At 50.3% G+C, this 26,238-nt stretch overlaps 12 protein-coding genes and 1 pseudogene across 12 annotated transcripts; 7 read left to right on the top strand and 6 right to left on the bottom strand.

The window, feature by feature from the left end:
• Positions 1 to 98: 98 nt before the first annotated feature.
• Positions 99 to 1,565, top strand: YALI1_E37026g (uncharacterized protein; the record flags this gene model as incomplete). The annotated part of the gene is made up of 1 exon (XM_504635.3): positions 99 to 1,565. One exon carries the CDS (start codon positions 99 to 101, stop codon positions 1,563 to 1,565), a length of 1,467 nt encoding a protein of 488 aa, XP_504635.3.
• Positions 1,566 to 2,265: 700 nt separating this feature from the next.
• Positions 2,266 to 4,242, bottom strand: YALI1_E36984g (uncharacterized protein; the record flags this gene model as incomplete). The annotated part of the gene is made up of 1 exon (XM_504634.3): positions 2,266 to 4,242. One exon carries the CDS (start codon positions 4,240 to 4,242, stop codon positions 2,266 to 2,268), a length of 1,977 nt encoding a protein of 658 aa, XP_504634.1.
• Positions 4,243 to 6,716: 2,474 nt separating this feature from the next.
• Positions 6,717 to 8,924, bottom strand: YALI1_E36937g (uncharacterized protein; the record flags this gene model as incomplete). The annotated part of the gene is made up of 1 exon (XM_504633.3): positions 6,717 to 8,924. The coding sequence occupies one exon, from the start codon at positions 8,922 to 8,924 to the stop codon at positions 6,717 to 6,719; it is 2,208 nt and encodes a 735-aa protein (XP_504633.3).
• Positions 8,925 to 11,133: 2,209 nt separating this feature from the next.
• Positions 11,134 to 11,385, bottom strand: YALI1_E36913g (uncharacterized protein; the record flags this gene model as incomplete). The annotated part of the gene is made up of 1 exon (XM_068283164.1): positions 11,134 to 11,385. The coding sequence occupies one exon, from the start codon at positions 11,383 to 11,385 to the stop codon at positions 11,134 to 11,136; it is 252 nt and encodes an 83-aa protein (XP_068139265.1).
• Positions 11,386 to 11,553: 168 nt separating this feature from the next.
• Positions 11,554 to 12,651, bottom strand: YALI1_E36900g (uncharacterized protein; the record flags this gene model as incomplete). Its single annotated transcript, XM_504632.3, has 1 exon — positions 11,554 to 12,651. The coding sequence occupies one exon, from the start codon at positions 12,649 to 12,651 to the stop codon at positions 11,554 to 11,556; it is 1,098 nt and encodes a 365-aa protein (XP_504632.1).
• A 1,314-nt stretch (positions 12,652 to 13,965) lies between these two features.
• On the top strand, positions 13,966 to 15,612 carry YALI1_E36887g (uncharacterized protein; the record flags this gene model as incomplete). The annotated part of the gene is made up of 1 exon (XM_504631.3): positions 13,966 to 15,612. One exon carries the CDS (start codon positions 13,966 to 13,968, stop codon positions 15,610 to 15,612), a length of 1,647 nt encoding a protein of 548 aa, XP_504631.1.
• A 400-nt stretch (positions 15,613 to 16,012) lies between these two features.
• Positions 16,013 to 16,489, top strand: YALI1_E36866g (mitochondrial 37S ribosomal protein MRPS8; the record flags this gene model as incomplete). Its single annotated transcript, XM_504630.3, has 1 exon — positions 16,013 to 16,489. The coding sequence occupies one exon, from the start codon at positions 16,013 to 16,015 to the stop codon at positions 16,487 to 16,489; it is 477 nt and encodes a 158-aa protein (XP_504630.1).
• Positions 16,490 to 16,897: 408 nt separating this feature from the next.
• Positions 16,898 to 17,957, bottom strand: YALI1_E36847g (uncharacterized protein; the record flags this gene model as incomplete). The annotated part of the gene is made up of 2 exons (XM_504629.3): positions 16,898 to 17,782; positions 17,829 to 17,957. The coding sequence occupies 2 exons, from the start codon at positions 17,955 to 17,957 to the stop codon at positions 16,898 to 16,900; spliced, it is 1,014 nt and encodes a 337-aa protein (XP_504629.3).
• A 304-nt stretch (positions 17,958 to 18,261) lies between these two features.
• On the top strand, positions 18,262 to 18,408 carry YALI1_E36844g (Truncated form of YALI0E31280g, Misc non-coding, gnl|GLV|YALI0E31280g [Yarrowia lipolytica] similar to uniprot|Q9UTF0 Schizosaccharomyces pombe 4F5S homolog (SPAC1705.02 protein), similar to Saccharomyces cerevisiae YDL085C-A; ancestral locus Anc_2.381; annotated as a pseudogene).
• Positions 18,409 to 18,882: 474 nt separating this feature from the next.
• Positions 18,883 to 22,040, top strand: YALI1_E36837g (uncharacterized protein; the record flags this gene model as incomplete). The annotated part of the gene is made up of 2 exons (XM_504628.2): positions 18,883 to 18,897; positions 18,948 to 22,040. 2 exons carry the CDS (start codon positions 18,883 to 18,885, stop codon positions 22,038 to 22,040), a joined length of 3,108 nt encoding a protein of 1,035 aa, XP_504628.2.
• Positions 22,041 to 22,099: 59 nt separating this feature from the next.
• YALI1_E36805g (uncharacterized protein) lies at positions 22,100 to 23,374 on the top strand (the record flags this gene model as incomplete). Its single annotated transcript, XM_504627.3, has 1 exon — positions 22,100 to 23,374. The coding sequence occupies one exon, from the start codon at positions 22,100 to 22,102 to the stop codon at positions 23,372 to 23,374; it is 1,275 nt and encodes a 424-aa protein (XP_504627.3).
• Positions 23,375 to 23,717: 343 nt separating this feature from the next.
• Positions 23,718 to 24,335, top strand: YALI1_E36789g (uncharacterized protein; the record flags this gene model as incomplete). The annotated part of the gene is made up of 1 exon (XM_504626.1): positions 23,718 to 24,335. The coding sequence occupies one exon, from the start codon at positions 23,718 to 23,720 to the stop codon at positions 24,333 to 24,335; it is 618 nt and encodes a 205-aa protein (XP_504626.1).
• A 419-nt stretch (positions 24,336 to 24,754) lies between these two features.
• YALI1_E36773g (uncharacterized protein) lies at positions 24,755 to 25,315 on the bottom strand (the record flags this gene model as incomplete). The annotated part of the gene is made up of 1 exon (XM_504625.4): positions 24,755 to 25,315. One exon carries the CDS (start codon positions 25,313 to 25,315, stop codon positions 24,755 to 24,757), a length of 561 nt encoding a protein of 186 aa, XP_504625.4.
• Between the last annotated feature and the right edge of the window lie 923 nt (positions 25,316 to 26,238).

The raw sequence follows: 26,238 nt of genomic DNA, 5'->3' as shown, positions 1-26,238 counted from the left end.
AAATGAGCCCCAAATTGACATGCATCCAACAAACTTATTAGCCCTCCATCTGAACACTGCACACCAACACATCACAACCTACCAAACACACGAACAACATGAGTGACCAGGTTTCCGATATGCTTGAGAAGCTGGAGCTTCAGAAGGAAAAGAACCAGGCCGCCGCCACCGAGGCCAAGGTCGAGGAGGTGAAGGAGGATGATAAGAAGGATGTCAAGGAGGAGCTTAATGAAGATGATAAGAAGGTGGCCAAGGAGGACGACAAAAAGGAAGACGCCAAGGAAGAGTCCAAGGAGGATGCCGAGGAAAACAACTTGATCCAGACGGAATACGAAGTGCGAGTGAAGCTGGCCGATCTCCAGGCAGACCCCAATTCACCCCTGTACTCTGCCAAGCGATTTGAGGATCTGGGGCTGGACGAGAACCTGCTCAAGGGTCTGTACGCCATGAAGTTCAACAAGCCCTCCAAGATCCAGGAGAAGGCTCTTCCTCTTCTGCTGTCCGACCCCCCTCACAACATGATCGGCCAGTCTCAATCTGGTACCGGTAAGACAGGAGCCTTTTCGCTGACCATGCTGAGCCGAGTGGACCCCAATCTCAAGGCCGTTCAGTGCATTTGTCTTGCTCCCTCTCGAGAGCTGGCTCGTCAGACCCTGGATGTGGTTGATGAGATGAAGAAGTTCACCGATATCACTACACATCTCATTGTTCCTGAGTCTACCGAACGGGGCCAGAAGGTGACCTCCCAGATCCTGGTGGGAACTCCTGGATCTGTGGCAGGTCTGCTACAGAAGAAGCAGATTGATGCCAAGCATGTCAAGGTGTTTGTTCTGGACGAGGCTGACAACATGGTCGACTCCTCTATGGGCTCCACCTGTGCTCGAATCAAGAAGTACCTGCCCTCCTCGACCCAGGTGGTGCTGTTTTCTGCCACCTTCCCCGAGTCTGTGCTCGATTTGGCTGGCAAGATGTGCCCCAACCCCAACGAGATCCGTCTCAAGGCCAACGAGCTCAACGTGGACGCCATCACCCAACTGTACATGGACTGCGAGGATGGCGAGGAGAAGTTCAAGATGCTGGAGGAGCTGTACTCCATGCTGACAATTGCATCGTCGGTCATTTTCGTCGCTCAGCGGTCCACCGCAAACGCTCTCTACCAGCGAATGTCGAAGAACGGTCACAAGGTGTCACTGCTGCACTCAGATCTGTCTGTTGACGAGCGAGACCGACTCATGGATGACTTCCGATTTGGTCGATCTAAGGTTCTCATTTCTACCAACGTTATTGCCCGAGGTATCGATATCGCCACCGTCTCCATGGTCGTTAACTACGATCTCCCCACGGACAAGAACGGTAAGCCCGATCCCGAGACTTACCTACACCGAATCGGACGAACCGGACGCTTCGGTCGATCCGGAGTGTCCATCTCCTTTGTGCACGACGAGGCCAGCTTCGAGGTTCTCGACTCCATCCAGCAGTCTCTCGGTATGACCCTTACCCAGGTTCCCACCGACGACATTGATGAAGTTGAGGAGATTATCAAGAAGGCCATCAAGGGTAAATAGACGTTAACGGTAATATATGGTGGTATTCTTGGAGCCAGAGAGTATGTAGTGCAAGACACTGTAGTACGAGTTGATATAATACGGTTACAATGTGTACGATAGAGCCCTCCTCCCATTCGGTAGCTTTAGCGATATCAGAGAGGATACATCAGAAGCTCTTCTGTCTCGAAGTGCTTGCTTTATGAGAGCCTTACTGTGAACTCTGTACAAGTACGAGGTTTCTGTTGGTACTCGTCCTGTATTATAATTCCAGTACAAGTAGCTAAACTGTAGTTTATGTTGCACGGCAACCACGAGTGTAGATCTCCGATTACCGTAGCCACAAGTACAAGTAGCTACAGTATGTACACGCTACAGAAATACTGTTTGATAAGAGTCTGGCATGTCAGTCGCGGCTGATACAGGAAACAAGGAACGATACATAACCCCCCATGAGGCAATTGATCTCAGAAACAAATGCAAATTTTCGCTCAGGAGAGAGCGACAGGGTCCTGATAAGCATCATCCATACGTAGGACTCAAAATGTTTGAACCCAAATCAAAAATAGGACAAAATCTAATTGTCCTCGGTGAGCCTCTCGAGCTACGAGTTCGGTTAGTCTTACCAGTATCATCTTACGGCTACAGCAGCTGAGCGTTCAATAAAAGACTTCACCTATATTATGCTAATTGTTTGATTGTGTTGTTTTTTCCTCTTTCTCTAGGGGGACGAGTCGAGAAGGGCTCTGCGGCTTCCTCGACGAGAGCTACCGTTGGAGGACTTGGGGCTATCTTCCTCTTCAAAGTCATTATCCGACACAGCCGCCTCAATGATGGTCTTGTGGACTCCCTGGACGTTGACGACGGACTCGATGATGCCCCCGGATCGGAACGAGTGGATTTCGGTACCCAGATCCGGTCGGGAAGGAATGGCGCTGGGCCGTGCCCCGTTCACACCATTAACTGCAGCGGTTCGAGGAGACATGCCGGTTCGAGGAGACAGACGAGTGTTGATTTCGGGATCATTGAGAGCATCAACCACAGCACCCTGCTCGGTCTCGAAGATAGTGCCGTACTGGGTAGAAGTTCCGCCCTCGGGGTGATCGGGATGATGGACAAGATCGGAAGATCCGGTGGGTCGGTGGCCTGATCCGGACTTCTTGATGGTCACCTTAGTATTGGAGGTTTCCTTGGGGTTGGCAGCCAGGTTGAGTGGCTCGATTCGATGGTGCTTCTTCTGGAAGGGGCCGGGAGCGGACGCGTCGTGGGGAGTAGCAGTGTTGTTGCCAAGCTTGAGACCAGTCTTGGGTGAAGATGAGACGGTGATTGTGGGGTTAGCTGCAAGCTGGGAGCTGCCATGGGGTCCGAGGTTGGAGTGAGATTGATGCTGGACCTTGCCAGCCTCATCTCGGGAAAGAGATCGAGACAGGAAGTGAGAAACGGACTCGTAGTTGCCAATGGAGTTTCGGGGAGAGTTCTGCACGTAGGAAACGAGATTTCGCTTGGACAGAGGACCGGGATTGGTTCTTCGAATAGCTCGGTGGACGTCAATGTATACGTCAGACTCATCAATAATCTCCTCTCCAATCAGCTCCTCAATAACGTCCTCCAGAGTGAGCACGCCCAGAGCACCGTAGGCGTCGCCGGGAGACTCCGAAACAATGACCATATGGGACTTACCCTCCTGGAAGTAGTTAAGGATGTTGAGACAGGAAGTATCGGGTCTGGTTTCGGGAAGAGTGGCGAGAGGGAAGGAGGACACGGGAAGAGCATCTTCGGGGTCGTACGAGATGAGAATTCGAACCAGCAGCATACCAATGAAGTTGGTCGGCTCTCCGGGGGCGTGGATGGGGATTCGAGAGAAACCAGCCTGCAGAATCTGGTCAACCACCTTCTCGTCAAGGACAGTATCGGAGGACATGGTGTAGACGTCATCCAGAGGAGTCATGATGGTTCCCACAGGCTTCTCCTTGAGGTCCAGCACAGCAGAGATGATAGTCACTTCGTCCTCGTTAAGTCGCTCAACTCCCATGGTCTGATGCAGGGTTACGAGGGTCTTGAGACCAGCCTTCTTGTAGACGGTTCCGTGATCTTCTCCAAGCAGGTGGTCCAGCAGCAAGGCAGTGGGGTAGGCCAGAGGGTAGAGGATGTACATGAGACCGAGAACAAAAGGAGCAAAGTAGGCACCGACAGAGAGACCGTATCTGACTGAGATTGACTGGGGGATCACTTCTCCAAAGATGACAATGGCCACGGTAGCGATGACGACGGCTCTCCAGCCTCCACCGAGGCATCGATCGAGGACAATGGGCAGAGTTTCGTTAGTGATGACGTTAGCGAGCAGCAGGGTGACAAGAACCCAGTGCTTACCTCGCTTGAGTAACCGCAGGACCTTTTCAGCAGCCTTTCGTTCGTGTGACTCGCCAGACTGGCTGATGACGTGCAGGTAGACCTCGTCCTGGCCCATCAGAGCAATGGTCAGACCAGCAAAGACTCCGCCAGCCACGACGAGCACAAAGGAGACGAACATGTATAGCCAGAAGTCAGATGATTCCGGGTCCAGAGTATCGTCATCGTGTTCGTAGGGAGAGTAGCTGCCGCTTCGTGACAACCCACCGTAAGGAAGGGCGTGCAGAAGAGGCAGCCTTGCTATGAGCGTCAGGAGCAGTTTTGCTGTTGTGAGAGATGCGGTACGCATGTGGTTTTAGTAAGCCGGTGTGCGGGGGAACTGGTGACCTAAAGAGTGTGGTGTCGAGAGTTAGGTTGTGTCGAGAGATAGACTCTTGGATTTTGTTCGAAGGTCGATGATTTTTTTTGGTCTTCAAGGTTCCTGCTCGAACAACGCTCGTTTTCAAGCCAAGACTGTGAACCTTAGGCGGCGTGCAACTTTGACGTCGACGACAGCCGTGCAGGTGGTGGAGGTGTAGGGAAGTAGGAGTGGTGGATTGAAGAGGGCATTTTGGATCTATATATTTGTCTAGAAGTGTTTATTTTGCATCTCTAAGATTCTGACCCAACGTATTGACCTCTACAACTACACCCTCCACGTTCTAACAGCGTAGCCCTAAAGATCTACTTACCAGCATACATTGATGCACTCCATCTGAACGGGTAATTGTACTTTTGGAAGCTGGCGCTCGTAGTTTATGGTCTCTCACTTTGGGAGGCGCGACGTGATGGCCAATCGATGGACATGTGTTTGTTTTATAGCGTCTGTGGACTATCACACTCCTTTCACTTGTAACCGTCGTGTACGTGTAACGCACTCGTTGTCCGTCTTGACCACTATTAATATACATAACTCCCACATGTCATGCACGCTGCTCAGGACATGGGGGGGCTGTCAAAAGGCGGAAAATCTCGCATCTTGGTAGCATATTCGCGCAGAAGCGATGGACACTAGGAATATTCTCAGGTTGCCATCTCTGTCGCTTTTCATGCCGCTTCCTTCGAAAGTCTCCACAGTGGCTTTTGAGCTTCTTGTGTCTGGTCTGCTATTTCTTCAGCCTTATAAAATTAGAGTTCCGCTAAGAAAGAGAATGTCCCGAGAGGATAAGAAACCAGAGAGAACCGGCAGGAAAAAATATGGCAGGACATGCACGATTAGGCTCGCTGCAGGGCTGTTTCTCCCACTGATACCACACCGTGTCTCACATGGCGATGGCGCTGGTGGTGGTGTATGCTGTGCTTATCCCAGGACTATTCGAAAGCGATCTTCATTATCCCGGCCAGTTCCTTCCCCCCCTCATTGTACTTCTTCTTCTATAGCTGGGTGAGAACTGGGGCTCAAGTCCAGACAAGAGTCTTTTGTTGGAGAGCAACAGCACAGGAAAAATAACTCTGAAGTACATACCGCCTTCGGCAACATGCTGCTGTCCTGCCTTCCTCCATGTAATGGCAATGCCACGTGCGTGGATTATTCATGGGTTGGGAGGCATCTTGCATGCAACACAATGGCATTCGTGTGATTGGCTGGACTCCAGAGTATCTCTGAAGACCCATTTAGACATCCTGAACTCGCGTTGAAAAATTCGTGAGCTTGTCAAACAGGAAAATGGTTAATGTGGAACAGAACTTTACTTCGTGGCCAAAGAACGTAACGAAAGGAAGACTGACTGGCTTTCCACCCAGGGAACAACCACGTACAGAAAGCTGCCTTAATGACTCAGGTGGTGAAAACCAGTGTGAATATCGCTCATCGGTAGCCATCAACCATTCATACAGTATAATGTCGGTGTTTGTACCCGTATATGTACACACACCGTTGCACTAATCCTCGCGCATGATCTAATATAGCTAACTTGTCACTGGGCCACGGGTCACGCCGCGGTTGTGTCAATGCACCAAGATCTCGGTAGTCGTTCCCGCTCGGGAACTGTAACTTTGCGCGCCTTCGCCTGTCGTTTATGATTGTGGAGCGCCTTTTGCTTATGATCGGCATGGGTAGGTGACTTCCCACGCAATACGGCGTCTTCCAATGTCCGATAGACCTAAGTAATGGTCGTATGGTGAGGTGTAGAAGAGTGGATGGAGGCAGAAAAGCGTCCTGAGGGAGCACCACTTGGCCGGCGAATCTTAGTGTGTACAAGGGTGGGTAGATAAGATAATTTGCTCAAGACTACAGGGCTGACTTCTCAAGACAAGATGACTGGAATCCCATTGTGTGCGCTCTCTACACCTCCTCTACCGCTATGTACCGGTAATCGTACCAGTATGTACACAGCTCGCTGACTTCTTTCGATACATGCATGATAATAAATAATTGTTCTGCCTTTTGTTTCAGTATCCAATCTCCTCCCCAGTTCCATGCTTTCTTTTTCATAATTTAAATGCAATATGTGTTTGGGCTGCAGAGAAGCGGAAGGACATTTATCTCCACTAACCCCGGAAGACTAGCTTTGTTTTTCGCGTGCTGAGGGAAGTCTCTTCGTCAACATTGCCGCCGTCGTCATTGCCGGCTGTCTAGAAATCCGTCCTGAGATGCAAAGGCTGCTCTCAATGTCGTGTCGCGTCCCTCGGATAACTATCGTCACCCCCAAATCTCCGACGTGTTGATAAAAGTACAAGTAGCTGCTTTTTCTCCGAGATCTGCCATGCATGAATGTTGCAAACTGGAAATGGTCCCGAGGTAACTCTCCTCTTGGCTTATTTCCCACGCCCCTAACTTTTCTTTCAATCTTCACTCTTGGCCAGCAGTTTCTTATGGTCTTCGCTGAGAATACTGGCCATATCGCCCAACACGCCCTGAGCTAGCCGAATCTTGGCATGCACTTCATCCAGACGTGACAGGTTCCCTGCACCGTCATAATTGATTTGCTGCAGGTAGTTGGCCAGCGACTTCTGATACTCCGTCTCTACAGTCCGTTCCCACGCCTCGGACAAACCTGTGATAAACCAGATGATGGAATAGCAAGTGGTCGCGTTGGCCACCTCTGTGAACCATCGAGTCACCAGGTCCCGTGTGTGTGCATCCTGGATCTGAACAGCAGCATAGAAGGTAGCAACAGCTACGGTCAGGAGCTTGATACGCCGTCCACGCTTGTACACTCCAGTAGAACCAGCAGTTGACGACGCGGGAGACGAACATGTTGGGGACGAAATTGACGAGGGGGAAGAGCCGCTGCTGGAGGGACTCATTTCGGTGGAGTGACGCCGCTCGAAGGCGGAAGAGGACATACGATTCACCTTTCGAGTCACATTCTGCAACCGAGCCATGTTGGAACCCACAGACGTGATATCGGTTAAGTCCAGAGAGATGCTATCTCCGTTGGTGAAGAGCCAGTCTTTGATATCAACCGGCAGTCGATACAGCATCTCTGTAACGTACCCCTTTGTCTTGTCGGCCGTGAGATTGAAGTAGAAGAGACGGTTGGTGCCGACGTGTGGATGGTTTCTGATCAGGATCACATTGGCTAACAGCATATGGATGGCAGCCACCATGGCATCCTCACACGAATGTTCAATATACTCACCAAACATCCCCTGAGATTGACGCACAGGACGCAGAACATGCTCCCATTTGACCTCCAAATGCTCCAAGTCGCTCTTTAGGGACTTCCATACCTCCTCCGCGCCCTCGAAGATGACCATGGATGAACGCAAGTCGTTTTGTTTAGCCACAAACCCCGTGATTTGCATTAGCAACCGCGAAATGTCGTCGCCGGCTGTCAGTGCAGGGTTACCCTCCCTCGACGGGATACCTAGCCAGTATTCAGGGCCCAATCTGCCCTCGACTCCTCCCAGCATGCTCTGGTAAAACTCGAACCGAATCACCGTATATTGCAGATCGAGTTGCTGCCAGCTTCCCGGAATGGCTCCCATGAGCTTTGCAAAGTCTCCCAAACCCGTCATGTGCTTGTACCAGTTGGATAGATCGCCCCAGTACGTTTCGTAGCATGTCAGGAGCACGCAACACGACACACAAGCGGCTACATTGATGCTATCTGGTCTAGCCTTGATTTCCTGCGCCAGCCCTTCAATGGCTTGCTGGTAGTAGAACATTCCGCTTCTCTTTGCAGCCTCTGACAATGGAAACTGACACACTGACGAGTACGCCAAGATGGCACTCATAAGATAGCCCTGAGAGAAGGCCATCTGGGGCACATCGTGAGTCCAGTATGATGCGGGAGTAACTCCGTCGAGCAGACTGTTGGGTTCACCGCTAAGGCGCATATGCATGGGGATTTCATGTCCGAGGTGGGCCACGAATCGATGCAGGAGAGTGAGATGCGACTGCGTCAGTGGGGGCACACAGGCAGCTGCAGCCTTCTCCAGCGCCTCCGGCAGCTGCTGAGGGGGCAGCAATGCGGAATCCGGGTTAGGTGCTGAGCCGTCTCTGGGGAGCTGGCCTGTTGACGCCAGAGCTGCTGGCGGAAACCGGAGCTCCGACTTGTCCGTATAAGAAGGGACCTTGAATGCATGTTCCTCTGGCTCCGGTTTGATTTGTATTTGTGGTGATGTAGATTGTATGTGTTGCTGGCCTTGCTGTTCATATTGAAGCTCCTGTCGTTGACCTTGTTCCTGTTGTGGTAGTTGTTGCTGGTGATCCGCGCTGACCACCTTGAAGACCTGTTCTCCTGGCACCATGGTCCCTTCGGTGTCTTCCGTCTCCACCAGACGGGCGTTGAACACGTTCTGCGTTACATCTCGTTGCAACCCGACCTTGTAGCCCTTGGATATCTGGCTCTGCTGGTTTTCGAACTCGCCAAATTCGGCCAGTGCCGTCTGCTTAAAGTCGAATCGGGTCGAGTAGTCGCATTGGCGCTCGCCTCGCTTGCAGTTGGAGCAAACGGGCCGAGTTTCGTCGCACTTGCCCCGCCGTTTGCGGCAGGTCGCACACCCCATCTTGGTGCGTTCCTTGACCACTCGAGTTCGTTTCATGGCGTTGGCAAGCTGAGAAGATGTTCAATCTTTCTGTTTAAGAATGCATGCCGAGCTAAAACCCCAATGGTTTACGGGGTACTGTACGTACAAGTGATGAAGTGAGTGCGTGTGCGTGTGCGTGTGCGTGTGCGTGCGAGCGAGTGTGTTGTTTTTTTTTTCAAGGGGGCGGCAAGCGGCGGATTAGAGGGGTCAGTGTATGTGAGCAAACGGGTCTACCGCTAGTGCTTCTTTTTCCAACCACGGGATTTTTTAGTTACCACCCGGCAGGCTCTCATGAGCTGCTGTATACTACAAGAGCTATACTTTTTTAGCTATAGTTAATAGGAAAAGGGTGTGTGAGATAGGCCAAGTAAGAAAGCCTATGGGGCAGGCCGTCAGGAACAGGAGATGAGGGACGACGGAACGACGGGCCGAAACCGGGTATTGGGTCGCCGACAAACCGACGGCTTCTCACCGTGTATTAGCAGCCTTGTATTGATGTTCTCCTCCCCCACAATAGTCCCTAAACAACGACTTGCACGCATGCACTCTCATCGTCATCAAGAGTAGGTCAATGCGCACACTGCGAGTCCTCTCTCACACAAGCCTCGGCCCAGAGAAGCTTAATGGGCACTAACTGTTTCAGGCGGCCCTTGAAGGGCCTTCAGACATAGACCAAGCAGATGAGTGCGGGGGTCTACGAAGCTAGGCGGCTTTGGTGGGCAATCCAGATACGACCTGGGGCTCCCTTCCGAATCTACAAGTAGTAGTGGTGTCATTTTTCACGCCTCACTCGGACTCCACGGAGATGGGGTACCTTTTTGCCCTTACACTCAGTCCGAACGTTAAGGCATAATCATCCCTAACAAGCAGAGAGGGGCACAGCACAGCACTGACAGGAATGTTAGACTCAGTGTCTCTCGCAATATATGTGCCTCTTGTCTGTCGTCCCCCACCTGAACAAGGCTCGGCTGACAATGGATTCGAACCTTGAAATTGCAAGCCAAACGGCGTTGTCCGAGGCCATGTAGGTAGCAGCGGCCACGCCACGTACAGCGCGGGAAGACATGTGTCAAATGTCAGCGACTCACCACCCGAGACGTTGTGTCTCAGCTTGGTAGCCGCGCATAGAACACGTCAGGCCAATTCGAATCTCCGACTGCACATGAGAAGACGAAAACGACACCCGAGCCAAAAAGGTGCATGTTCGGACCGACAATCGCACCGTTCTATTCATCTGAAGAGTGGTCTGTTTCTTGGACATGATAGCTGCAGATGGCCTTAGACAATAGCTTTGATGCGCCACCCTCTAGCCAATCGGAGACGCTATTTCCACTGGACAAAGAGGCTCTAAATCCAAACCCTACCGGTCCAGTAGATCGTGATCTTGGCTGGCGATTCACAATCAATCAAGATCGGACTAACAAACTGTCCCGAGAAGGATATTTACAATAATTTTGGTGCAAGTTTATACTTACTGTACAGTAGTAGGGCAAACCTGAGTAAGTGGCTATTGGAACTCTTACTGTAGCTCCACTACCTCAATGTCACGCTGTAGCAATCCATGATTCCGTGTATTCGGTAGATGGAACATCGATGTTTATGCCGACGTAATCTTACGGCACGGCATACGGGGACGATAACACAGGGATGATTATTATAATCTAATACGACGAGGCATGGAAGATCCGAGGTCCATCTAGGCTCGGCGCTGACAAGGACACAGGGGTGAATTAATTAGCATGACTGATATTATTATTGTTGTTGTTTTTATCACATGATACCCCACCCCCACAACCTACACTTTCTCCTAAGAGCTGCTCTTATACATCTCAGTACATTTATTAACACACGGTGATACTACAGTATGTACATACAGGTATGTACCAGTAGCTACTGTACACTCTTATATACAAGGTACGAGAACAAGTACAGTACATATTTGAATCAAGAATCTCTCTCTCAGACAAGATCGTGATGTTCGACGAACTGTGTTTTGTAGCTAAAGTACTTGTACTTGTACGACAAGTTCACCACACGCATACGCCGTCACCCGGATGAAATTGGCCACAGATCGTGTCCAATAACGGAAGTTGCTGAAGTTCTATACTTTCGTCCAAAATCGTCCACGCACTGTCGTATACGGCTTTGGCGGAATGTTTCTCTGGGAAATCGACCCACAACTGGATCTCCTGGGTGTTGTCTTCCTAAGGCATCTCAGCATGCATTACTGTATGTACTCCTCTTCATACCTCATGAACTGCAGGTCTCCAGGCAACAGGGCTTTCTGGACACCAGTAAAGTCCTCATGGGCCAGTTTGCCCTTGAGAATGTACGTGATGGTTTCATGGCCTCGATATGGATGGTCGGGAAACCCCGCGGTCTTGGGGACGTTGAAATGGTCAAACAGAACAAAGAGAGGGAACTTGTACAGAATAGCTATGCCACATACTGGACAATAACTACTTGTAACTATCATATTAGTAACTACTCGTACAGTAGCTACTGTATCCAAGCACGTACAGAAACTACACGCGGACACGAAATCGCTCTATCTATTGCGATATTACATCTAAGTAGACCACGCCGACTATCCCTCGTTCACAGTTAGAATGCTCCATATCCAAGCCCTCCTCCTTGCCATTCTTCATTGCATCTTAGTAAGAGGCTTGAGACCCAGTTCGGCCAACTCAGCTCGCTGGCTCTTGACTCCAACAGACCCTGTAGGCGTGACGCCAGGCTTGTTGTTTTCAGGCGAGAAGCAGTATGCGCCATCCATGCTCTCCGACTCCTTGAGTCGCGAGATGGCTTTGTTCTGCTCTGAGAGGGATGTTCCAGACATGGCGCCAGTCAAACGACGCAGTGAAATGTTGCTCTTGACGTGGGGCAACAGGTTGGTCTCGTTCTCGGCGACCTTGCTAAGATCCCGTGTCAGAAAGGGGTGTTCCTGGGCCTCGGTGGCTGTGATACGCTTGTCTGAGTCCACGCACAGACACTTGTTAACGAAGTCTCGGGCTTCCTCAGACACATCCTGCCAGTACTCCTCAGGCTCAAAGGCGTAGTCTCCAGCCAGAATCGCCTGCATCTCCTCCGCCGACGAGTCCCTGTCGAACGGCGTGTATCCACACAGCAAAAAGTAGGTGATGACTCCCAGTGCCCACATGTCTACGGGTTTGCCGTGGCCGGCCTTTGTGAAGATTTCCGGCGCCATGTAACCCGGTGTACCGCAGGTGGTTTTGAGCGTTCGGAACCGCTCCTCATCGATGATACGGCTGAGTCCAAAGTCTGCGATGAGCAGGTCTGAGTCCTCTGCAGCCGTTCGGAACAGCAGATTTTCGGGCTTGAGGTCCCGGTGCACAATGCCGTGGCTGTGCAGGTACGCGACGCCCGACAGTGTGTTTTTGACGATTTCCACGGCGTCCGACTCGTAGTAGGCGCCCTTAGAACATATGCGCTCAAACAGCTCGCCGCCTCGAGCCAGATCCGTGACCAGATAGAGGTTGTTTGTGGTTTCAAAGTAGTCGACGAGCGTCAGGATGTTCTTGTGGCCCTGCGAGACCCGCTTGAGCACCACGATTTCGTTGCGCACCATGTGCTCGCGTCCGCTCATGAGCTTCTTGTTGATCACCTTGGCCGCGTAGTATTGGCCCGTCTCGATATGCATGGCCTCCTTCACGACCGAGTACGTGCCCTGGCCGAGCGTCTTGGCCGTTTTGTACCGACACGGCAGAGGAGTTTGCGACATGTTGTCCGTCGTGTCGTTGCGTGTGTGTTCTGTCGTTTCGTCTTTGAAAAACTGCTGGCCATGATATGGTCCTGCATGAAGGTTTAAGTGGGGATTACGTGACGACTGAAAAGTCGAACAACATGTGGAAGGAGGAGCACGACTACGACACTTGTAGTATGGCTGGGGAAGGGGGATAGATTGGGTATGAAGGTATACACAGAAAATACATCTTCAAATATCTTGGCTAGGTAACCGTTTCATCGTACATAATACGACTACCGCCTATCGTCTAGTAATATCGGCAATATTTTTTTTTATTATTTTTTTACTGTTACGCGGACAATAAATACAAAGTCAGGGGGACGATTGTGCTTGTAAGCTAAGCCGACTTTTCACGTTTCAGCTGTCGCCCCCAGTGTCTACCCCCGCCCCACAAGTAGCTACCCTTACCTATTTCGATAGCCTACCGCCAGGAATCACTGATTCCCTGCACACAAATCAATTCCTCTGCAACAAGCTATTTTTGGGAACCCCAAATCTGTCACACACTCTGCAGGTCACTCGCTGTAGGTTACATAATTACAGGACACTCTTACTGTGAGGTATCCTCCCAACAAGTAGACCGTTTTGATCACACGTACAATAATGATGGTAATGTTTAACAACAGGATCTTGTCAGAATGCACACTCACAGGCACATTACGTTACGGTTACTGTATATAGCTGGACGTTGAAACACTCCCCTCCCCCTCGCGTCATAACAACCAGTAGGTGATAAACAGCTCTAAAAATACAGTAGCTGTGCTCGTCTTATGGAGACCCACATCTTACGTATGTAGCCACCCACCCCTTATCCCCAAATAACCCCAAGCAGACGTCACTTGCTCCCCACATGCAGCCTATCTCCTATCTGCTCTGGATGAATCATAGAGTTCGGATACGCAGCAACATCGGTTTCTTCCAAGTGACACCCCAGGAGCCCTAAAGCCGGTTGTTTTTTTCGTCAGAATCACCCCTCGTCTCTGTCTTGCGCCAGCGGGGCCCTACATTCTTACCTTTCAACTCTGCCCAAGCCGATTTGGGGACCGCTGAAACACCGCACCACGCCTGTCGTCTCCCTGTAACCCCTCCATCTCTAATACAGGTCACACTCACAGACGACATTCTGGTCCTATCTGCCTCAGCACAACAAGGCTCACAACACTGCAAATTTTGAGAGGTTTCGCAGCAGGTTGAGCACAAGATAAACCCAGCACATACAACGACGCCCCCCAACAACGTCGTCACACAGATACCCCCACTTTCGCCACCAGCAAGCCACATAAATCGCTCATGGGCCAGTCATCGTCACGTGACTCGACGTCGTCGTCTAACCCCAGCGGTGCCCCTCAACAACCACATCGGAATCGTCTGGTGCAGCGGCTCCAGACTCATCTGCGCCGTCGACGTCCGGAGGCCCCCGCTGCCACCATGTTTGTACCGCAACGCCGAAGGCGATCAGCCACAGATTCCGTCCGCAGCGAACGACGCAAACGTAGAGTTGAGGACGACTCTGAGGTGGCGGAAACACAGGCAGCTGTAGGAACAGCAACAGGGGCTACGGCAACAACGACGAATACGGAAACGTCGAGCTCCCCACCTGGTGGAACTCCCCAGGCTGCTGCATCTACTTTAGGAGAGGCTTCCATCGATGCCTCAGAAACACAACCCTTGCTGGAGAACATTCTGGAGGAACCCGAGCCTGCATCCACACGGAATTCGGGTGTGCCGACGGGCGGAATTCCAGGCATGGACATTCCAGGTATGTCGAATGAACGGCAGCCACGTAATCAGTCGGTCATGTTGTCTCGATTGTTGTTTCTGGCCTCTGCCATGACCGCATCTTCGCTTGTGGGCACCGAGTTTGGCTTCCAGAACGGCGGAGGTACCGGATCATCCTCAGACGACTTTGACCGGTTCCTCTCTGGACTTTCGCGAGGTCTGCTCTCACCTGAGATCACTGCTCGTGAACCCTCTGGGGCGGAAGGTGTTCGACCCCTCAACTACTTTCGAATGTTTAGATTCCCTCCGACTGAAGGATCCACGTTTGTTCCTGTGCTTGTGGTCGGAATTAGATCTTCGGAAGATAACGGACAGGGACCCAATGCGGAGATCACCACTGATTCCATGCCGTTTTTCGAAGCAGCCACCTCCAGACCCATTCGTCTGAGTGAACCCACCGACACAGTAGAGTATAACCCTCTTCGCTCGCGCTACGAGCGTGGTAGATCTATCTTGGATCAATTCATGAGCGACTTTGGCCCATCATTCAACAACCCAGATAGACAGGGTAGCACAGACTCGTTGACGGAAATGCCCGACTCGGCATCCACTTACCATACCCCTCTGGCGAGCACGGAACAAGTCGACGATGCCGGTTCTGCATCTGCTTCCGCCATTTCTCCTGCTGTGGCTCCTCATCCTCTCATCCCTGCCACTTCTCCGGCTTCACAGACTGCCCCACCTCTGCCTAGCCTCCCTTCACTGCCTCCTCCGACTGGTGACAACGCCAATGAACCTCGGAATACTCGAGAGTCGCTACGAGAAGCCATCCCCGAGCGCCCCCTGAGACAGTCATGGATCGTCTATGTCTTTGGAGGCACGTACCCTGAAGACCATCCCATTCTCAATGCGGCTTCTCTGTTCACAGATGAACCTACCATGGAGGATCTGTCCCTGTTGGAAAGGCATCTGAGCCCCATGAAGAACCATCTGGCTACCCAGGAGGACGTGGAGCAGGCTGGAGGATTGTCGACGGTGAAAGAGTTCATCGAGGGCGAAAAATGCCCTATTTGCATGACGGATTACGAAAAGGGCGACGTGTGTCGGCAGCTCAATAAGTGCCATCACGAGTTCCACAAGGACTGTGTGGATCATTGGCTCCTGACTGGATGCAACTCGTGTCCCATGTGTCGAGGCGAGGGAGTTGCCAGGGCTTAAGTAGGGGTAGCATTTAGACATTACTTAATGTAACGAATTATGAGTGAGTCAAACAATAGTATTTGGTCGTATTGCAGAACTGGTAAAATTTAGTTGAGTTTAGTTGAGTTTAGTTGAGTTTAGTTGGAATTATCTAGAAGTATTTAAGTATAGGGATTGACGTGAAGATAACAGGACCTGACATTGAAGAAATGAGCAATTAAAAATTATAACAAGTTTGTTGTATGTCTGAATCATACATTATCAAGTATTTTTCATACTCATTTTTATATCAGATCATCTCATACTGGACAGCTTTTCCTACCACTGATCACACAGTACACTATCGAAATAAAGTTTTGGGTATGAGTTGCAAATTTCAACCTCCAACTTTCATCTCACCACACATCACCAGCACGACATGCCTCTTTTGCACGCCTCCAACCTCTGTGCGCACCTGCAGAACGTTGCACGAGTGGGCCGACCCCTCACATCCATTCCTCACAACAAGCTCAACCTGCAAATTGCCCTGGGTCTCTACCGTGAGGGTTTCCTTTCCGGCGTGCAGCGAGGAGACATTTACGGCCCTGATGCTGTCTACACAGAAACAACCCCCCAGAACGTGGCATCGCGACGGCTGTGGATCGAGCTCAAGTATCGACAGAACCAGCCCGTTCTCAACAGCCTGAAGCTGGTCTCCAAGCCTAGTAGACGAATGGTGCTGACCACCGAGGAGCTGCGACAGCTACAGCTTGGACGAAAGGTCAAGTTCGTCAACCCTCCCAAGATTGGTGAGGTCATTCTTATCAAGACTCCCGGAAAGGACGGAAATGTCATCGACCTCAACGAGGCCTGCCGACGATTCCTCGGCGGGGAGGTCATCCTTCGAGCCTCTTAAGCCCAATGAAAATGTACATAGTAAATGATTGGTTCTAGGTGTGTGTGCATTAAAGCGCATCGGTTTAGGTCTGTGCGAGTAGTCTTGGTATGAGTAGTACCTCTGTCGTTGGATCCCGTAGATGTCGTAGATTGTTGGATGTTCAGGATACTGGGCGGTTAGCGGTATGGCACAATACCTGCCATAGAAGCTTCATAATTACGTGAAGCGTGATCCAGCATCAGCTAAGATAAGGCAAGGTCAACTATGTCTATACATTTCCCCAGGCGCTCCTATTACACGCCATGGTCTTACTGTACATGCCGTCGTGTAATGTCTTATTTGTTGTCATATAAAAATTCATGTAAATATAAGTTGTGGGTATGGTGGATACTTCATAGGCACGATCAACGCATCTCGTCATGTTCCCTACAAAGTAACAACGCTGCCAATACCCTGGCTTCGCCATTGTCGCAGATCAACCTGCCATCCGGTCCACTTGCCAATAGCCTGTCGGGCGTTAGAAACATCGAACAGATCGACGTCCACAAGGGAACCAACACGGGGTCGGTAACTGCTTGCAGGCATGGGAGGAGACAGAGAGACCTCAGACTCTCCTCCCCGAGATTCAGGTCGATCCATTGCACTTCTCTGCTTTTGTCTCCCAGACTCTTCCAATCGGGCCTTGTATGTTTCTCGCTCGTTCTTCACCGCTGCCAGCTCCTCCTTGAGACTCGACACCTCCTGCTCATGCTTTAGCTTGAGGGTCTTGAGCTCTTCCTGCAGCTCCGAGATCTGAATCTCGTATTCCTTGTACTTCTTTCCAGCCTCCACTGCAAGGGTGGCAGTAGCAGCGGTCTCCTCAAAGTCGGCCTTATCAAATTTCTCTCTCTTGAGATCCTGTTCTGTGGCATCAGCAATATCGGTTCGAGTCTGAACCTCTTCCTTAACAATGGTGTCAAGATGAGGAGACACCTCAATGTCTTTGGGAGGCTCGATAGTAGCAGTCGCAGCAAGATCGGTCTCGGTAGCATCAGCAATCTCCTTCTGTTCCTTGACACTTTCCTTGACGATCTTGTCGAGCTCGTCTGACTCCTCGATATTGTTCGCTTTGTCAACTTCTGTTGTAGTTGTGGGTTCGGACTTATCCTCCTCCACTACCTTCTTCTCATCATCCGTATCGTCCTTCTTGGTATCGTCCTTGACGTCTACCTCTTCCTTGTCCTCTACCTCGGGAGTCTCTTCCTTCTCGTCATCCTTGGCCTTCTTCTTGTTCTTCTTCTTGTTCTTCTTCTTGTTCTTGAGCTCCTCGAACTGGGTTAGTAAGGTCGGCAATGTCCCATGGCGCAATTGTACTCACCCGCTTCTTGGCAGCAGCCAGCTTTTCGTCCTCCTCGCCTCCAGACGCGTTTTTCACTTCTTCGTCAGACATGATTGTTGTACTTGTAGTTAACAAGTGCCGATGTCCAGATGCTGCTGCATCATACATCACACGAGCCTGCAAGTGGAAACCCTAACCCTGAATCACACCTGGCTACTCGTAGTGCTGTAGTTTGTGGTCCGAGTACGAGAACAAGTACAAGTACAAGTACTACACTCGGATAAGTGAGGGAGTTGGGTTTATGCGCCGCCATTATGATCTGTAAATACGTGAAAATATGCCCCAACTGTTGGTGGTAGCTGCTTTTCTGGTCACTGCACCCAGATGCACATGTCACGATGCTAACTGAGAGTCCAAAAGCCCAAATTTTGGGAGTTGCAGACGTCACACATTACACACACCATCTGTCAACATGACCCGAGGAAACCAGAGAGAACTCGCCCGACTCAAGAACCTCAAGAAGCAGCAGGCCGGAAAGAACAAGAAGGAGGGCGACCCTACCAAGCGACAGGAATCTGACGCCGAAATCATGCGTCAGAAGCAGGCCAAGGGTGAGTAGAGAGCGAAGACGTGAAGGTGAAGGGAGAGTCTACAACGCCATCAAGTTCCATGACTAACACAGCCGCCGAGAAAAAGGCCGCCGAAGCTGCTGCTGCTGGCAAAAAATAGACAGTAGTTAGCGTAGAATAGAAGTATAGATGTAGTTGTGTCAGTGTACAGTATGTAGTCTGGTACTTTGGCTTCGAGTAAGCATTGTAGAGCCATATGCTAACACAGTTAAAAGTGGTGGATACAATGAGTCTGTGGTTTGCTTATACTCCTTGTGTATAAGCGTATCGCCAGGTTCACCCTGATACCCCGTCTTTTCTACACGTTACTCCAACGCCAAGATATGCGTTTTCTGCTTGCACCCATCTCTTGCACTTACAGCTTCCCTCGCGCACCAACCGCGTATACACTTTCATCCCTGCTAAAGCACTTGCATGTCACCACAGATTCGGTCCATAACAAGAGCACATCGCACGACACGCTGATGGACGATTTTGACGTGAGTATTGAGACTGGTGGTAAGGAAAACAGACACGTACACTAACACAGACCCAGCCTGATCCTCAGTGGGAAGACGACGCTCGTGCTCGACGAATTGCCAATCGTGGACGTCCGCGTCGACCGGCACCTGACCCAATTATGGACGAAGCTGACACGCAGGAAGACATCCGCGTGCCCGACATGTCCTCGGACCGAGTTGAAGGACCCGCTCAGCCGTTTGATTTCGAGCGCTCTTTTGGCATTGGCCGGTTCCTGGAAGATGGAGACATGTCGCAATCTCAGATAGATGACCAGCTTGAGGCAGGTGTTATCCCTGAGTCTTCAGAGGCAGGCATGCCCGATGACACCCAGGATATCACCCAGGACATCACTCAGGACGTGACGCAGGAAGTGACGCAGGAAGTGACGCAGGAAGTGACGCAAGATGCGACTCAAGAGGCTACCCAAGACGCCAATGACTACGTTCACAATGAAACAATGATCCTTCCCGATACTCAGGAACTGCCAGCCTACCCCCATGCCCTCGATATTCCCGATACCCAGATCATGCCCAATTCCAATGATCAGGCCGATACACAATCTGATAATCATCACAGCCAAGATATTCCAGACACACAAATTATGCCCAACGATCTCAGTACACCTGCTCCGAAAAGCCGACAAGACCCTACCAGCATTCCAGACACTCAGGAGCTCACACAAACTCCCAGCTCCCCTGTATCTTCCCCAGACCAGAACAGAAATAACGATGGCAATATCCCCGACACTCAGATTATGCCATCTGAGACACCAATGAGATTTCCGTCTTCTCGAGCAGCCCGGCTCTCGCACACCTCTCAGGCCACAGACAACGACGGCTCCGGTAGAGGCTCTAGCCGTGGTAGACCCCAAAGTCGCATATCGTACCCTGGTGTTATCCAAGAGACCCCTGAGTCGTTCGACTTCCAAGAGACCCAGGTTTTGGCCACACCTGCCGGAGCTGGAGTTGCGCGCAAGCCTGTAGTTATGGATGATTGTTCGGATGAGGAAGTGCTGGAAACTCCCTTGCGACCCTCGAAGGAATCTGTTGTTCAAGTTCCCCATAGTCAAGATCCAAGCATCCAGCCAAGGAGATCTGCTCTGGGCAGACATAGCCCCACACTTTCTCAAGGAAGCCCTCTGATTGTGAGAAGAGCGAGGATGTCAAGAATGACTGTGGTTGATGGGTCTGACGACGTGTCCATGTCTGATGATGAAGTGGCCGATTCGCAGCCTGATAACGGGGGTGCTAATGGCAGAAAACGGTCTTTCTCCGAGGAGATGGCGGATACGCAAGAGCTTGCCCCAGACAGCTCGAACAGCAAGCGTCACAGATCGACGTTTGGAGACAGATCCGCCTCCCCTAATGAGGAAAATTATGTGCTACCATCTCAAAGCTCTAATGTCTCTCCCAGCACCAGTCACGAGAAGATCCTGCGACGTCATACACAGGCTCCTCATGTGAAGGACGGGACTGTGATCCCCGAGTCTATCACATCTACGCCGGAAACTGCTCAGACTGAGTACCTGACTATGTTGGTGCGATGGAAGAACAAGTGGTACCCTACTAGAGTAATGTGTGATGAGGATGACACTGCGAAGTTGATTTTTTGTTACGCTACCAATAATCCCAACGAGCTCGAGATGAGTCCATACTCAAGCAGCGGAAGCCCCTTTACCCCGCTAATATTTCTCCCTGATACGGAAGTCACTGTCTTTAAGGGATCATCAAGGGGAAGAGCTGTCATTGTCCGTGGTGTAACGGCCCCAGGCGAAGTGGCAGATACAGTAGCCACGATGGATGGGTACACTTCGTTCGAGGTTCGGTTCTTGAATCGTGGCGAGGTGGGAGTAGTTCATTTGAGCCAGATACATTTGACGAAAAAGCAGTTTGATTCTTTGAAGCTGCCAGAACGATCTTTCCGAGCGGGAGTGTCTTTCGAATTCCCAGACAACGTGAAGCTTACAAAGATTGACCACGTTGAGGCATCCAGTTCTTCAGCCCCCCAATACCCTGATACGCAAGTGGTCATGTCGTCACCTGCTCCCCACTACTCATCCCCTCCTCCTCCAATGAGATCTCCCATCAAGAGAGTCTCCCCTACTCCCGTGCGAAAGCTTTCTCCCCCTCCTCGGAAGACTACTTCTGCTCGTCGACAAGAGACGCGACGTTCAACTTCGGTTTCAACTGCCAGCAAGCCCAACAACAGCCTAAGCAGGGATCTTGGATACCTACGGGAGCACTCTATCATCCTTCCTTCTCCCGCCCCTGCTCCTCCAGTGAGCAAGGCCGTATTCGAAGGCTGCATCTTTCTTGTGACGTCTACAGAGGACAAACCAAGTGAGCGTACACAACTCATTAATGCCATCACTGCTGGAGGCGGCACCATCCACGAGGATTTCGTGTCCCTATTTCAGTGGGAGAATGGCGAGCCCACCATTAACGGTAAGGCTCTCAGTATGCGATTTGGGTGTGTCATCTCTAACTCTCACACTCGTACGCCTAAGTACTTGCAGGCTCTCTCTATGGGGTGGCCCTGTCTCAACACTGCATTTGTCAACGATGTTCTTGGTGGCACAGCTATTCTTAATGATTGGCCTGCCTACCTTTTGCCTCGTGGACAGGTAGACTTCGGTCTTTGTTGTAATCAGGATATTGTGGAGTTCTCGAACAACTGGAACAAGATCAACGCTCAGGGCGACCAGGCGTCTTCGATCTTCTTGAAGAGGCACAGTCTTCTCAGTCTCTATAAGTCTCGGAAGACGGTTCTCTCCGATATTCTTGCCACGTTTGTGATCACTGGCAACGATACACATGATCAGAACGTTCAAGTTTTAGTTCATGGGCAAAACCCTAGTTACGTTGAAGCCGTCTTCAGCCGTGGGGAGCTTGAGGATGCTCTCAGTGAATTCACTATCAATGAGAGCGACTCGGCTGAGTCGCCTGCCAGCAGAACGGTTCTGATCTTGAACCTACAGGCCAATGCCCAAAACATCAAGTTCGAGCAGGTGGTTCGGAACTTCAAGCAGCGTTTTCCCTGGGCTAACATTGTGCTTGGTGATAGAGAGTGGTTTATTCAGTCTATTGTCTCAGGTCGATTGAGGCAGATGATTCATCTCTAATAGTAATTATTTATAGAAGCTCACAGCAGCAAGTGTATAATAGAATTTATATTCAACTAATGTACATGTACTGTATATATTGGTGTTCAAGTAACTACTGTATGGCTGCGATTTTGATTTACAATAGGGACATAACGCGTAAACCTAACTCGAAATTACTTGGAGACACGTCGTTTGAAACTGTACAATACACTGTCGGCATGCCAGGAATTTGCATTCATCCATTGGCCAGTAAAGTATGTTCTGGGAGACCCTCCAATGAAGGCCGGGCTGCTCTGGTCGACTCATTGTTGGTGGCCCTTCAATTGCACAAGTCATACAAGCTGATACCCATAACCCCTGCCACAGCCGCTGAACTTCAGAGATACCACAGTCTGGAGTATGTTTCGGCGGTGTTGAAGAAGGGTCAAAGCGAAAAGACGTTGGACAAGATGGGACTTATTCACGACTGCCCCATCTTTCCTGGTCTTGACGCGTATGTCAAACTTGTTGCTGGTTCTACATTGAGTTGTGCGAGGCAACTTATGTCTGGACAACACCAACTGTGCATCAACTGGTATGGAGGAAGACATCATGGTAAGCGGTCGGCTGCATCTGGGTTCTGCTATGTCAATGATGTGGTTCTGGGCATCCAGGAGATGCGGAAGCAGTATCAGAAGATTATGTATATTGATGTTGATCTTCACCATGGCGACGCAGTCAGTGCAGCCTTTCTCCACAGCAAGAATGTTCTCTGTGTCTCCTTACATCATTACGATACAGGATTTTTTCCTGGTACAGGTGCACTTTCTGACTGTGGGTCTGGCCCTGGCGAGTATCATACTGCCAATGTGCCTTTGAGAAAGGGGTTTGGAGACCAGTCTCTGGACCGAGTGTTCCATAGTATTGTTGAAGGATACTATGAGGCCTATCAGCCTACTGCGGTGGTCCTGTTACTTGGATGTGATGGACTGGCTACTGATGAACATAAAAAATGGAACCTGAGTGTTCCTGGTCTGGGTGAGATTGTTCGCAAGGTCGCTTCGTGGAAGAAGCCCACTCTGGTTTTAGGGGGAGGAGGGTACAATCACACAGATACTGCGCGATGCTGGACCTACTCGACGGCTGTATGTTCGGGTATGACGAAAGAGGAGATCTTGGCTTTAGAACTACCTTCAAAGCTGTCAGAGAAGCATCTTGTACAGTTTGAGACGGACGGATACACGCTATGGAACGACGAGAACCTCAGGGGCCGTACCATGGTGGACGAAAATGACGACGAGTATTTGAAAGAGTTAGAGAGCACTCATCAGGAGAGGATTGGTAAACTGAGACCCGCTATAGCTACAGAATAAGTGCTTCCATAGGTTCTGGTCTCATTTTGCACAATTACTCGTGACGACCTTACAACACGATAAACCGTACCTATTAATCGCCGCACGGCCCACTGGGAGTCATCTCGCCCTCAATGTCGTTTGAAAAAAAGATGAAAAAAAAATTGATAAATTTGATTTTATTCATTTATATACTCAGCTACTTGTGTTCATCTCTTTAATCATAATGCACTTGTAGCTACTGTATATTGTATTACAGCCGTTTTCACATTTCACCTCACGCTCTGGACGCTAAGCTAAATTGAAAACGCGTCAAAAAAGTTCACTGTGCGCGTAGGCTTTATCATCAACATCACAGCACACAATGACGGCACGACAAGCATTCACCCAGGCTATGATGAAATGTGGTGAGATGGATATTGAAGATGCTTACATGCTGATTCGCCAATATCCAGAATACATGGATGTGGAAGCCGTTGAGTGGGAGAGGAACAAGCCTATGATGCTCATGAAACTGATTCAAGAGATCCAGACCAACATCTCGGAGTTTGGATTCCAGTTGGATGTCGTCAAGAACTCTCTGAACGAAGAAACGCGATGCTTGGTGTGGTCGTCAAAGGACGACTCCACTGCTCTGCAGGACACTTCGGGTATTGATGTGGAGAACCTACTTGTGGTCAAGTTCATTCGGGAGTTCATCAGCTATCTGTTTGAGCGGCAATTGATTGGTGGAGTGGATGACAAGGGTGTGTATGCTCTCGAAGACGATTTGTCTATGATTTTGGCTCGTCTAGGATCCATCAACCAGGCCAACACTGCCATCAGTTTGCTGGTGGAGGAGAAGTGGCTGTGGAAGGCCCATGGCAACAAGTACTACTGCACCATGCGGTTTTACCAGGAGTTCAAAGACTATCTTGAGCTAAACCGGCCTTTTGAGGAGATGAACGAGCGTCTTCAGTGGGCCAAGTCGAAGGCTGGTTAGATGGTGGTAATAGGAGAGATCTACTAGGTGGTGTGAGTCGGATGGAGAAAAGGAGACAGGTTAGGGTCAAACGCACTATTTATAGTCAATGTATTTATATGTATTCATGTTATTGAGAGAGTGTTTGTGGTTTGGCCCACGTTGTGGTCAGCAAACGTTTGGAGATTTGTCGGATGTGCCGTGGCTACTCGTCACAGTGTATATATCGTATCAGTACGAGTACAGGGGGACGAGTACAAACACAAGTAACTACGAATGTACTGTATCGTACGTCGTACTTGTACTGGATCCAATTATTGTGCGCATTAATGATATTATATAATACAGAACATACACTCACATTATTGTACGAGGACAGTATGCACTGTTTGGTATTACAGTATGTACTACTTGTAGTAGTTTGATGAGTTGCAGAATATTTAGTTGGGAGGAACATACTGAGCCTTCTCATGGAGAGGCTGTGAGGGACCCTCAGCGTAGGTAGGAGGAGGGGCCTGGGGAGAAATACCGGAATGCATCTGAGGAGCAACGCCAGAATGTTGGTTGACAGGAGGCTGAGTCATGGGCGCAGGCTCATGCTTAGCAGGAGCGACTTGGGGGTATGTGCCTTCAGTAGGGTAAGCCTGCTGCTGGTGCAGGGGCTGCTGGTTGTAGTGTGGCTGGATGGGTTGGGGTTGCTGGTACTGTGTAGCATAGCCCTGTCCCATATGCTCAACGTCCTGGGCTCGCCTTTTGTCTGAGTCCTGCTGGATGATGTAGATGGCATAGATCAACCCTGGGATGTAGAAGAAGTAGGACAGGAGTAAACATAGCCACATCTCTCCCGAGCAGCCTCCTCTTTTGATTCCCACGGCGACGAAGGGGAAGAAGACGGCAAGGACGTAGAGACACGCATTGGACGGTTCGTCATTATTTCTGGTCTGGTAATTGGGGTTCTGCTGCTGGGGCTGGTAGTTGGGGTTGTTAAGAGGCGGTGCCATTTTTGTTATTGTTGATAGCGATTAGGTAGCGATTAGTTTAGCTTGCTCGTATTTTTAGTTGGACTGGGGAAGCGGTAAAATTGGATGGATTGGGTTTCTGACACTTCTTGGCGAACGAGCTACAGTATGTGACAAGTGGAGGTTGCGGGGGAGGTGTTGTGATGCAGCAGGTCGGAGGTTGACAGTGTGATTGCGCGTGTGAACAGTCAGAATAGGTAGGGCTCAGTCGATACAGGGCAAAGTTTTTGGTTTTGAGGTGCGGCTACCATCATCTGCAGGGTAATTCTATCCAACAACCAGAGGTTAGGGTCTGACCCATTCGAACGTTGAGCTCTGCCGAACTGGGCTGGGAACAGGTTACACCTCACAATGTCTAATATTAGGACTGTCTGTAACTATCATACCAGTGTAGAAATTATAGAAAAGGAGACGTGCCAGAGTCATTACAGTAATGTCAAAAGCGCTCAATGATCGACTTGTAGTTCATCACAATGCACCGCACTAGTTCTAAATCGCCAGTGCTTTAGTACCCCTTAAAAATGGCCTGTGTGCCTGCACATAGCTCGTCCCGCAGCGGCTGTACATTTGGAATGTGTTTCACTTATGTTGCTGGAGTGAGACGATGGGTCTTGCTGTCATTACAAGTACATTGCGAACAGCTTTTCTGTGTGGGAAGAGAGATGCACCGACACCCGACAGCAGGGATGGAAGTCTTCGCTTAGGGTGAAAATGACACGTTGACAGAAATCGTCTGTGGTCTCCCCGACCACCAATGACACGTTTGTCTTTATCTCCGTATTGTGCTTCTTCCATACATGCTTTGTGCGTTGGAATGTGACGTGTGAGTGAAAATCAGGGGGCCACTTCGCGCGGCTTGGGATATATTAATTATTAGACAGAACATCTCGAAGAAGGCTTGGAAG

The sequence above is a fragment of the Yarrowia lipolytica genome, chromosome 1E (genome assembly GCF_001761485.1).
Source record: "Yarrowia lipolytica chromosome 1E, complete sequence".
Classification (NCBI taxonomy): domain Eukaryota; kingdom Fungi; phylum Ascomycota; class Dipodascomycetes; order Dipodascales; genus Yarrowia; species Yarrowia lipolytica.
Note: the sequence above shows the minus strand (reverse complement) of the source record. Positions and strands in the feature narration are given on the sequence as shown.